This window comes from Megalops cyprinoides, chromosome 17, assembly GCF_013368585.1.
Source record: "Megalops cyprinoides isolate fMegCyp1 chromosome 17, fMegCyp1.pri, whole genome shotgun sequence".
In the NCBI taxonomy this organism is placed as follows: Eukaryota; Metazoa; Chordata; class Actinopteri; order Elopiformes; family Megalopidae; genus Megalops; species Megalops cyprinoides.
Genome location: NC_050599.1, coordinates 16,564,802 through 16,577,240, shown reverse-complemented (window position 1 = coordinate 16,577,240; position 12,439 = coordinate 16,564,802). Strand labels below are relative to the sequence as shown.

General features: G+C 48.2%; 1 protein-coding gene across 2 annotated transcripts in view; it reads left to right on the top strand.

The window, feature by feature from the left end:
• man1a1 (mannosidase, alpha, class 1A, member 1) overlaps positions 1-12,439 on the top strand; it is a 117,222-nt gene that overhangs the window by 103,663 nt on the left and 1,120 nt on the right. For both annotated transcript variants that reach the window (XM_036549548.1, XM_036549547.1), the window contains 4 exons: positions 2,901-3,016; positions 4,985-5,204; positions 6,644-6,816; positions 7,312-7,427. In XM_036549548.1, coding sequence (XP_036405441.1) covers positions 2,901-3,016; positions 4,985-5,204; positions 6,644-6,816; positions 7,312-7,427 — 625 coding nt within the window. The remainder of the gene's footprint in view (positions 1-2,900; positions 3,017-4,984; positions 5,205-6,643; positions 6,817-7,311; positions 7,428-12,439) is intronic.

The following is a 12,439-nucleotide window of genomic DNA, read 5'->3' as shown; positions in this document are numbered from 1 at the left end:
AGGTGTGACCTTACCATCACATTTGATTCCTTGCCCCGTGTGACTGCAATGACATAGACAATTACTAGATCATTAGCACGTTGCCGTGAAGGTTAAGGCCACATGTCGTTGGTTCCCTCAGTAAAGGTCAGATTAATATGGACACGGATGGATGATGTCCTAGTCTTTTTGTAGTAATAATAATAAAATGCATTACAATAAAACAAAGAAATAAGTGTGTGTGTGTGTGTGTGTGTGTGTGTGTGTGTGCGCATGTGCGTGTGTGTGTGTGTGTGAGAAAATCCGTCTGCAGTACTCGTCTCGTTTTAAAAACATAGAAGAAATCTCTCTCACCCCCATGGGTGGCCTGATGTGTTTTGCTCTTCTGGTCATGTACTGGGTTACTATCAAATCAAGGTCCTGATTCAGTTTAGTGCTGAAAGAAAAAAAAAAAGAAACTCCATTTCAAAGATGTGTTATGGCAACCTTTTATCCCATATCCATGACAACCATCTGTCCAATAATAACGCTCTATGCAAATGGGATGGGTGTTCTTCTGGGAGGCCTCTTTTGGGAGGCATTTTGATTGATTGTCCACTCCACAGCATCTTTAGAGCAATAAGAGGGCCTTTCATGGCCGATGGAACCAGCCTACTTGTTTCTCCCTCCCTTTTATTGAGGCCACACTGGCAGAAATGAAGAGCTCTCCAGCGGCATATACCAGCGGTGATTCACCCCCCCCCCCCCGGCTGCCGGGGGCTGTGCCTCTGTTTGTCCTGTAACAGTTATATTACCAGCAGGCCTCTCTCTGAGGGATTACCTCTGCCGCCTAATCTCGGTGTTTCTGCTGGTCAATAATTTAGCGGAACACAGAAGGTATTGAAGAGGCAGTCACCTGGAGGGCGAAGTGCGGGAGCGCTTTCTCTCTGAATGGCTCGGCACGGGAGAGGCGCGTCTCTTTCAGACGGGGTCAGGTGGGCGTACGGGCGGGGGGCGGGGGCCCACGGAGCGCACAGAGCAGAGGGCCTGTCGGCTCCGGGAGGAAAGGGCTGTGTTCAGAGGAGCGCTCCGCAGCACTGGGAAAACACATGGTCCTCTACAGCGCATGGAGCCGGACCACTCCGAATGAAACGTGTCCCTTCCTCAGCCGCGGAGCAGAGTTGGGGCCAAAATAAAAAAATAAAAAAACATGTTACAAGAAGCAGAAATCAGAAATATTGTAGCAGCTTTCTTCCTTTATAGATACAGCCTGGCTATTGTGTGTTTACTGATTACTTTTTAAGCTGCAGTCCCTGGGGGGAAAAAACACAGTAATCCCTTCAGGAAAAAGAGGATGAACTAGCTGCGTTGTTTTTAAAGGTGGCCCTTTCTGACACTTCTACATACAAACTTTTTTACACCCTCAGGGTACGCTGGGAACTCTTGACATTTGATACAGAAGATAAATGTGAGTCAGGGTATTTGTTGGGGCACCGGATTTTTCTGTTGCTTTGGTTGATGTTATGCTGCCTGTTATGAATTGCCAGTGCCCTTCACAGCAGACTTAGAGCTGTACTGCCAGACCTGTCCTCTCATGGACCCGCTAATAACCCACCAGCGGACACTCTTGGCTTCCTGTTGTTTCATTCGGACGGAGATGGGGTTTTTTTCTTGGTATCGGAGGAGAGAAGAAATAGCCCATATTGAGGCTGGATGATTTATTCCTTAGATACTGTCACCATGGTGAGCGGAGGTGTCAGTCAGGAGCCCTGTGTGGTCTCTGGTACCATCAGCGGTAACCTTTTACCACAGGCGGCCTCCTCACTGACCCCCCCCCCCGCGACCTCAGCGTGACCCCAGGGTGCTTATCGGAATCATCACAGTCAGGTCATTGACTGTGACCTTACGCTCACACTCGTGATCCTTCCCCCCGCACGCACACACACACACACACACAGTTGCTTTGACTCAATTACTCTGACACGCCACAGTTCTCAGAGGAAATACAGCGCTCTTAGACGGCAAGGCCACACGTTACAATCGTGTTGAAAGCAGCCTTTCTAGGTGGCTGTCCGTTATATCACCGCTGACGTCTAATCCTTGTCACGCAAACAAGGCGGGCCGATAATGCGGTGGAGATATTCATGAGAAGCACAGTGTCCCAGTAGCAGCCTGCAGGCCTTTGAGCGAAGTGGACAGGTGAGTCTGAACTGCTAGAGAGGCCAAAACACCCCCCCCAGCCCCTGTACCGCGTGAGAGACGGTACAAATGCACACCCCGGTCCTGGCCACTGCTCTGTGCCAGATCTCCTCAGAGTCCGCCCTAAGGACAGATAAACATTTCGCGGTACCAGTCGTACCCCTCCAGACATGCTCGATACATTCACCATCAAAGGCTGTAATCCCATTAACCCGGCACCTTTGTAGTTCGCCTTTTAAAGGACGCCTCCACGGCCGTGTCTGTGGTGAATCGCATTGGTCACGCTGAAACGCGGGTTCTCTGAGCAGGTATTCAGTGGCCTATGTGACAGGCTTGTGGGGCCACACGTGTACCTCGGGGACCAGAGAGGATGCTGCTCAGCCGTGCGCCCCACATTCAGAACAGTTTGAATCACCCACACATCCCATGTTTAGAGGGGTGTAAATCACCCACATTACCCCACATTCAGAAGTTTAAGTCACCCACACATCCCATGTTTAGAGGGTTGTAAATCACCCGCACATCCCACATTCAGAACAGTTTGAATCACACACACATCCCATGTATAGTGCGGTGTAAATCACCCACACACCCCATGTTCAGAGGGGTTGTAATCACTGACATACCCCACATTTAGAGGGATGTAAATTACCCATGCACCCCACATTAAGACAAAAATGACCTATTGTTCCTTATTGAGAGGGACGTCACTTACCCAGTGTGTTTTGCTCCCTGCCTTGCAGATCACGTGTCCGTCGGAGGTTTGGGTGACAGCTTTTACGAGTACCTGCTGAAGGCATGGCTGATGTCTGACAAGACGGACGAGGAAGGGAAGAAGCTGTATTATGAAGCTCTGCAGGTAAACGAGAAGCAGAATTCATCTCTCCTCTCTGCCGTTTGCAAGTGTAGCTCTGCATTCAGCCTTGGAGAGCAGCTACAGCACACTCCTATTTATTTATTCATTTGTGCATTCAGCATGCTCTGTAGTCAGCATCTATACATTTAAACACTGTTGCTCCAGTGCCGGATTCACACCCTTTATAGAGTTACTGACAGCAGGCCCCCAGAGCCTGTTTATTACAGGAGAGACTGAAGCGGCAGGCTGCGGTGGGGCCCCTTGGCCTGCACGGCTCTCGCTTTCCTCAAAGGCAAGGTTCCACTTTACATAACAGCGCTTCTCCATGTGAGGTCTCCCGGGGGCTGTCGTCCTGAGGGTTCGAGCCGCCCCGAGAAGATGACTCACTTCTGTTGTCATCACCATAATCGCCGTCCTCAGCGAGTTCCGTGGCGTCTGCCTGCCTACCGAAGACACCGCCGCGTTCAGGAGAGACAACAGGGGGGAGGTCACGGCAGTGAGAGGCGCTGTGTCAACTCCCATTTGGGTCTGAGAGAGAGAGAGAGAGAGAGAGAGAGAGAGAGGAAGTGAGAGAGAAGAAGACAGAGGTAGAAGAGGAGACTCTGACTGCCTGTTAATGGATTTCTCCCTTGCTTAGTCAAAAGTGTTCAGCGACAGATCCTGGCTGGTTTCTCCCTACTTAGTCAGAGGTGGTCTGTTAAAAATCCAAGCTGGTTTCTCCCTGCTTAGTCAAAGGTAGTCTACAAAAAATTCCTGCTGGTTTCTCCCTGCTTAGTCAAAGGTGGTCTGCAATGAAAAAAATCTTGGATGGGATTTCCCTGCTTGTTTGCGGGGTCCACGAGCTTTTATTTTCTGTTGGGTCACAGTGATGGTCAAGAGGTGCAAAGTCACAGAGTACACAGTTAAAGGTTCTGTTGTGTTTTGTTGTTCAGGCCAGCTTATGCACACAGTCCCCTACACCACATGGGCTAAAGAAACCAAGTAAAATGCAGTATGTATGCATTTTCTCACTCAAAGATCACTTTAAGTATGATCTCACTTCCCCCATCAGCCTGATTCTTTGTGAAGTGCCATGCAGAAGTATTTTTAGAAAATCTTGTATATTCCTTTATTTATGTTCCTGGAGGTTTTGTATATTTGAGTTGAACGTTTATTTTCCCGTCGTGATTGTAAAAGCGAACATTCAGAGTCTAGAGCTGTCACTTTACGGCCTGAGGTAAGAAAGAAATCTGATCCATTAACAGTGACATCGTTTGCTTTTTCTGTTTATGTGTGCCTTCCATGGAGAGGTTTAAGGAAATGGTCCATCTGGTTTTACCAGGAAACGAATCAGCTAAAATGACCTGCCAAACGGGATACAGCTTGTCTTTTAAGGGGAATTAAACAAACAGCGCCGGAGAATGTAAATTCAGCTGAATTCCCGGGTCACAAGCTGCAAATTGAGCTGCATTTGCTGAACAGTCTGCAGCGGTTATCCGTTATCAGCCCTGAATGCTGTGCATCACTCTTTTTAGTTCTCATTTGTGGGTTTCGCTTTTCATAGTACAGCCCTGTACCATCAGGAAAAAGAAATAAGTCTGTGGAAAATGAAAGGATGGCTGAGAAAGCCTCTCAAACACAAGAAAGCCCCTCAAACACAAAAATAATGCTAAGCTTTGAAGCTGTTAAGCTGGCACCTCTAATGTCTTATTATGCAGGTGCAGGGGAGAGGTATTGGTTTGCCCACATTAGCAATGTGCTATTGCTGCTACTTAGGAACAGCTCACCTTTGCTGCTAGTCATCGGAACATATATTGGTCACCTGCTGTGAGGAAACGAGATGAGATGGAAGACCTGATTTGTCACACGGGGGCGATGTGTCACACGGGGGGGCTGTGCCACGATCGGAGCGTTGTGTAACAGGGGATTCTGGGTAAAGAGCCTCCCCGGGGCGCAGAGCGTTGACCTGCCGCGATCCTCTCTCCCCTCCAGGCCATCGAGACGAGCCTGATCCGGAAGTCGAGCGGGGGCCTGACGTACATCGCCGAGTGGAAGGGCGGCCTGCTGGAGCACAAGATGGGCCACCTGACCTGCTTCGCGGGCGGCATGTTCGCCCTGGGCGCCGATGGCGCCCCCGACGACAAGACTGGGCACCAGATGGAGCTGGCGGCGGAGATCGCACGCACGTGCCACGAGTCCTACGCTCGCACCAGTGAGTCAGGCCACCTCGCGCTTGTCACTGTCCTTTAACGTCAAAACCCCGTCCCTCCAAGAGCGTTTGCTCGACATTCGTTACATACCCTGTAGCTACACCACACCAATTAAGAGTTTTATGATTCCCCCGTAATGATTCATGACACTGTGTGGTCACTTCAGCTGCTTTGTGTAACCGAAAAAGGAAGTGTCCGTCTCCATAACAGTTCCCCCCTGGAAACAGCACTGTCTTACATGAAAGATTGTTGTTAAAGAGTACCGAGAGCAAGAGGCCCGACTCATGCCTGCTGTTGGGCTTCCTACACAGTGACTCAGAACGGGTTTGGGCGGAGGAAAAAAGTCTTTCCTGTTTTTTTTTTTTTTATCAATAGAAGACTAAGATTTGGCCACAACGCCACCACGTTCTCGTGGTTAAAAGCTTCGAGCATGTTTCAACCAAGTGCACCATGAGGCAGAAGCTGAGTCTTACATGCATAACAAACTGAAAATATCAAAGTGCCAGTCCCCTCCACCCAAGGAGAGCTCGTCCTCACGTTCATACTTCAGCGGCTATCTGCTGTTTCCTCATGAATCTGTCAGAGCGTGTGCTGTGTGTCTCTGCCGCCTCCGACTCAGACAGCTATTTCCTAGGTAATACAGTTACTCTGGGGCCTTGTTGCTATAGGGCATTGTCGATATTGACAATTTGCAGCACAGCAGTGGCCGCGCGGCTTTATACAGAGAGACCGGGCCAAGGAGGCGTCTTTCTGTTTGGCCCTCTCTGAATGTCGCGAAAGGCGTCTGCGTGCCGTGTCAACACCGGCAGCTCCGGCTAACGGCAGATTATCCATCTGGCCGTGTCCGGGAGCTGCGAACAGGTGATGCAATCCTCTGAGCCCTGTTTCAGAGCTCTCCAAAGCACTCCACTGCTTAAGGAGAAATTACATGCCCTCCCGCTGCTCCCTGCTGATCTCGTCAAACACAAATCAGTGGAAAAACAGCACTGATCCAGCAGCACGAAATTGCGTGTTTGTCTTAGCCTGTTTTTATGTAAATTCCCGTTGACATCGTGCATTTTACATCTCAGTAATGAAAGGGCTGTCCCCATCCTTCCACAGAATGTGATCTGTTTGGGGATTTGGCGGTGTGTTTTGAATCAGAAACTGGGACCTGTGATCTGAAATTAGGCCCTGTATGTGTGTGTGTGTATTTGGAGATTTTTGGGAGATTTTTGCAAGGTCTGAACCTGGGCCCTGTATATGTTTGTGTATTTGGAGATTTGTAGATGCTTTTTTCTCAATCTGAAGCAGGGTCCTGTATGTCTTTTTCTTTTTTCTTTTTTTTTTTTTTTTTTTACCAGATCTGAACCCGAGGCCTGTACAGGTTTGTGTATTTGGAGATTTGTAGGCGCTTTTTCTCAGTCTGAAGCTGAGTCCTATATGTGGTTTTTTTTGCCAGATCTGAAGCTGGGTCCTGAAGCCTTCCGGTTCGACGGCGGAGTGGAGGCCATTGCCACGCGGCAGAACGAGAAGTATTTCATCCTGCGGCCGGAGGTCATCGAGACCTACATGTACATGTGGAGGTTCACCCACGACCCCAAGTACCGGCAGTGGGGCTGGGAGGCCATGCAGGTGAGGCCCCAGCTTGACCACCGCGCTATCCCAGAATGCATTGCCTCAGCCCGGGTGGGTGAGAAGTGGAGGACGGCGGCCGCCCTGTGTCTCGCCCCGCTGCCCGCAGGTTGAACAAGGGCAGGCATGTAGCGATATCCAAGGCAGATTGCCCTGCAGCCTTGTAGCCGATTGCACTAATGAGTTCAGATTACCCATAAATCCCTGCCTGCCTGCGGATTTGTCCGTGCTGGCATGGTGTCTGAGAGTCTGGAGTGCCGCACCCCACCCCTCTCTCCACCATTTGGGCTGAATGCCACTCTCTCTCTCTCTCTCTCTCCCCGGGCGCCCTGGCGGAAATATGCTGGCGCTGCACAAGTGCCGTGAATACATCTCACGGGGACAATAATGTAGTCAGCCGTGGAGAGATTCGGTTCTGAACCTTCCCCTTGTGTCTCTCTCTCTCTCTCGCTCTCTCTCTCTCTTTTTCTCTCTCTGTCACTCTCACTCTCTCAGGCCCTGGAGCAGCACTGCAAGGTGGAAGGGGGGTACAGCGGAGTCCGGGACGTCTACGCCTCGCACCCCAGCCACGACGACGTGCAGCAGAGCTTTTTCCTGGCTGAGACGCTCAAGTAAGAGCTCCCACGATGCCTTGCATTCGCTCACGCTCCTTAATTCTGCTGGGTGTGTTCATTATGCAAAGCTCCCAACAGAGAAAAACACACTGTCGCATTAAACACATTTAATGTACACTGTTACATTTGCACCTTGTTATGCATTATATTAGAATTTTTCCCATAGTATTATTCATGCATGTAGCTGGATGATTTTGATTAATTAAACCAGGTAAGTAACTTGCTCATTGGTAGTACAGCGCCACCCGGGTTCGTGGTTTCACCGAGAGGTTCAGCTTTAGTTTATTTTAACTACTGTGCCTCACAGTCGTGCTGACTTTTTCTCCACATCATCACATCATGACAGCAAAGAGACAGCTGCTTTGAATGGAACTTTTTAAAGCATGGGCAGTGTAAAACTGTGTTTTCCTCATCAGCACAAAGGCCTGCGAAAGCTGCTCTGACTGATATGACAGCCCCGCCGGCTCCTGTGGGTCTTAGGCTCATGTTCCAAATAGAGTTATTCTGGGAGCCGGGTCTCCTCCCACGCTGAGGAGAGTCAGACACACGGGGCGTTTCGTCTCGTCGCGCCTGGCGCAGACGGGCTCGTTACAAAGGCCCGGCGTGGGGCCGGGTCCCTCAGAGCCTCAGGGGTGGAGGATCACGCTGCGTCGGCCCAGCATGGAGACAGAACGCTTTAACTGCGGCTCGCTCATTAGGGACCGGCACTTCCACCGACGGCCACCAGAGGGCGCGGTGTAGCACGAGTTATACAATACCGCCGGGAGTGGGGCAGATCTGCAGCTGGTTTAGAATCCATCGTTGTGCCTCTTGACCAGTCAAGATACAGAGGGAGAGCTGAAACAGAGGTGATTGCCTCATTGGCTGGTCTGCCTCGCCCTTCGGGGGGCTGCACACTTTTGACTGAGGAGCGATCATGAGAAATCATTAAATAAGCAACTGCCTTTTTCCCTTCAGCGCTGTAACTAACTGCGCAGCCGTTTGATTCGATGTGTTATTTTCCCCGCCTCCAAATGCTCCGGCTAACGCGCCACTTTGTCTGATGTTTAAATGAGAAGCTCTGTGTGATTCCCCTCTTTAATAGAGCAATTCCAGACTTCCTCTTGCATTTAATGACTCTGTAAAGTGCAGCGGTTTGGCCAATAGGATCCGTCCTAAGAGCTGGCCGCGTGGAATCTCTTTTATTTTTCTGAATCCGGTAAATCCATCTTGAGGGCCAGCTCGCCGTAGCTTCTGGGCGTGTGTCCTCTCTGGCACAGCAATATTAACGCTAATGATTCCTTTTGAAAGCGATTTCCCCTCGTCATTTAATTTTCTCGATCCTCCCGTTTGCTCGGAGGCAGGTTCTCGGGGTGTTTGTGTGCTTCATTTGGCCCGTTAACAAGCCACACAGCAGTTTATAACCTAGATCAAAAGCCGGCACTCACGAGCGTGAGCCCAGAGCTGTTTTCCATTACAGCTTCTGCGGAGAAGAGCCACGTTTATAATATTGAAAAGCTCTCAGGTCAGAATGTGAGACCACTCAATAACAGGTCTACAGGTGTACTCTTTGGGGCGTGTCTAGTATGATTACATTACATTATTGGCATTTAGCAGACACCCTCATCCAGAATGAATTACATTGGTTACAATATTTACAACAATGGGTTTACAATGTTACCCATTGATACAGCTGGGTATTTACTAAGGCAATTCTGGGTTAAGTACCTGGCCCGAGGGTACAGCAGCAGTGCCCAGCAGGGAATTGAACCAGAAACCTTTTGGTTACGAGCCCTGCTCCTTTCCTCTATGCTACACTGCCGCCCTCCGTAGTGTCCTCTGTCCACGGTGTCGCCTTTAGTAGTCCGGCTCACTGGGCTGGCGTCTGAGAGCACTGTTCTCCTTTCGATACCTGTGGGTGTCGGACAGTGTGATTGGCTGGTCCTGGGTCTGACGGGGCATGCTCCATCCTGTAGGCGAGGCCCTGCCTGTCACCTGCGTTCCTATCCTCCGTGCAGCGCGGCAGCCGAACACCACTGCCGAGGAGATAATGCTCCTGGTTAATTGTCGCAGGACGGGAGAGTCGCTGTTCCCAGGCAGGGCGCTTAATCTTGAGCTGCAGACAGCCTCTCTCACTGGGTAGGAATAAATTAAACACAGACCAGCGGGCACAAGGTCACCCAGAAAAACACAGGCGAACCAGGATGGGTCATTGGTCCCAAAAATGCCGTAGTCGTTTTGAGTTTAAAAAGCACCTTTGTCAAGTGTTAAGGACAGCACGTTTAACTGTGTAACATGTAGTTCAGTTTTTAATTTGCAGTCTGTTACCTTGGAAGGCGCATGCATTTATTTGTTTGCCGTGAATTAGGCCAGCCTCCTGTTTGCCATGCACGCCAATACAAAGTTTACTCATTGATTTACTTTGTTGGCTGCATACCGCTAATCTTGGCAAACAAACAACAGTATGTTTTCCCAGAGTTCATTCCTAGACTTGGCTCTAAACACAGGCTGCTTAATGGCATTGTGAAGAACCCCGGCTGTGGTTGCTGGTTTCTGCCACAGATCAGATTTCCCAGGTGTACCTCTGTGAAGAGGAGAGACACGCCTCCCTCGCTGAGGTCTGGGCCTTGGGGATGAGGGTAAATGCAGCAGGATTGGCTCTCTCCTCTGCGGGAGGGGTAATGTGTACGGTGTAGCAAGCTCGGGGTCATATAGGGAAAGGCCAGGCTGCCCGGGGCGTGGCTCTGTCTCCGTGGTACCCATGCATAGAAGGAGGTGGGGAGTGGCAGGAGCTATGGCTCCAGCCAGAGGCCAGAGAAAGCACTGACAGACATAGGAGAAAAAACAGAACCTTCGTTGGAACTATAGCAGCACCATACCCTCTAACTCTGGTACCTGCTAACTGGCTGCTCTTGGTATCTGCTTACCGGCTGCTCTTAGTACCTGCTAACCTGCTGCTGTTACAACCTGTTAACTGGCTGATGTTTGTCCCCAGTTCCAGGTATTCAGGAAGAGTAAGAGTTTGATTTTGTCACTGTAATGACAGTTTTTTGAAACAGTAGACTTTTATCAACACAAACCAGTGTACCTTAAAAATGGCCAGGTTTTCTTTTTGCTTCTGTTTTTGAACACTGCATTCTGAACAGTTACTTTACCAAATGCTAGTCAGACTCCACACACATTGAACATCTATTGTCACGTCAGCTTACACAAAAAAAAAAATCCAATTCCCCCACATTACAATTTGGAGAACATTTAAACACTTAACAGTAATCACCTCTGGAGTTGTGGGGGGGGGGGGGGGTGTAAAAAATTGTCAGTTCTATTACAGCGGCCAGTACATCATACGGCAGCACTGTCATTCAGGGGTTACGTCGCTCAGTGGCCTTAAATCCCGGAGTTTATTAGAGTTACTGGCAACTGTCTACAAAATAGGAAGCACAGGAGTGACAGCTCACCAGCAGGGCAGTGCAGAGAAACCATGCAGCAAAACGAGCTGTCAGAGGAAGAAAAGACTCCAGCCTCTTACCAAATGGCACAGGCCTTTTAGTGGCTGCATTTTAATGTACATTTTAATGACTTAATGTAATGTACAGATGAATATGCTCTAAATGTCAACATGCAGTGAATACAAAGTAACCTAGCGTAGGAATTTATGGTTCATAAGTCAAGAGTCTGACCTTGGTTGTAGCAGGTAGGCAGGTTTATGTACAGCAAGCTCGTTGTATTTGTAAGGTGTTTTTCTCCCGTTCTTTTTTCTGTGTGTTGTCTCATATGACAAGCTGTAAGTGTGAAAATGAGCAAGTATGTCATCACAGCTACAGCTGTAAACACAACAATGAAAGGGAAATCATAAAAAAAATTTAAATGATTTAAAACATATATCATCCATATAATATCAAATTATCTATTGTCTGGAAGCATAGACTGTGTACATTGTTGATTAAAATGTATATTAGTCATGTATGTATATTAAGTAGTAGTAGTAATACGTATGAACTATGATTGAAAACAAATAAGGAACAGTATATATTGGTGGAATGATAGTCACCGTATGAGTGGTAAAATGGTCATTTTTTTTTAATGTTATGTATAAATATGTTACAATTGTTGTTTTAAAGTAGTAAGGCCTTTGATCAATTCAATAAAAGGAATAAGGCACTGGAAGTCATGGTATATCATCAATATTGGCAAGACTTGGGAGCAGCAAGTAGCAAGACTACTTGTCTTTACTGGCCCCCCAGTGGCGGAACAAATTCCCCGCTGTGGTCAGGACAGCAGAGTCCTTGGCTATCTTCCGACAGCAGGCTGAAGATACTCACTCAGACTGCATCCTGGATCCCTGCCCACAAGCACCCCCTAGAACTCCCTTCTTTTGTACAGGCTGGGGTTTTAGTATTTAGTGATTTTGGTTATGGTTACTTATGGCATTGTTTTTCCTCTTGGGGCTTATTATGGATGTTATTGTTTTCACTCATTTGTATTTTAGTTCTGGTAAGCATAGCCTGCATTAGTGCTTTAGTGAAGTTATGTATATACTGGATGGTCTGGGAATGTTTTAGCCAGGTTGGGTATTATTTCTCGTATTAATCAGCTGAATGCACTTATGTTCTCGCTCTGCATAAGAGCATCTGCTAAATGACTGTAATGTAATGTAATGTAAGTAGGAGGCAAATTTCCCTAGCCATTATGTGTGAAACACCTCTCATGTCTGACTCCCTCCTTAAGACCACCCAGAGACACAATTCCCTCTTTGATCCTCTCAACAAAACATTATTAGCTGTTGTCTGTGTACTCTGTATTTAATATCATAATTTATCATAGACATGAATCTGAGCTTAGCATAAATTTGTGAGTTCATTATTTTGTATATTTGAAAAGTTCATTATGTTGGTGTATCACCATTATTAGTAATGCAGTATTTTGATCATTGTTAATTAGCTGTCAGTGACACTTATGATTTTTGAAGCTTAGTTTCTGAAATACTCATGTTTGTGTTGTAGTGGTTCCTGCTACATGAATTATTACAA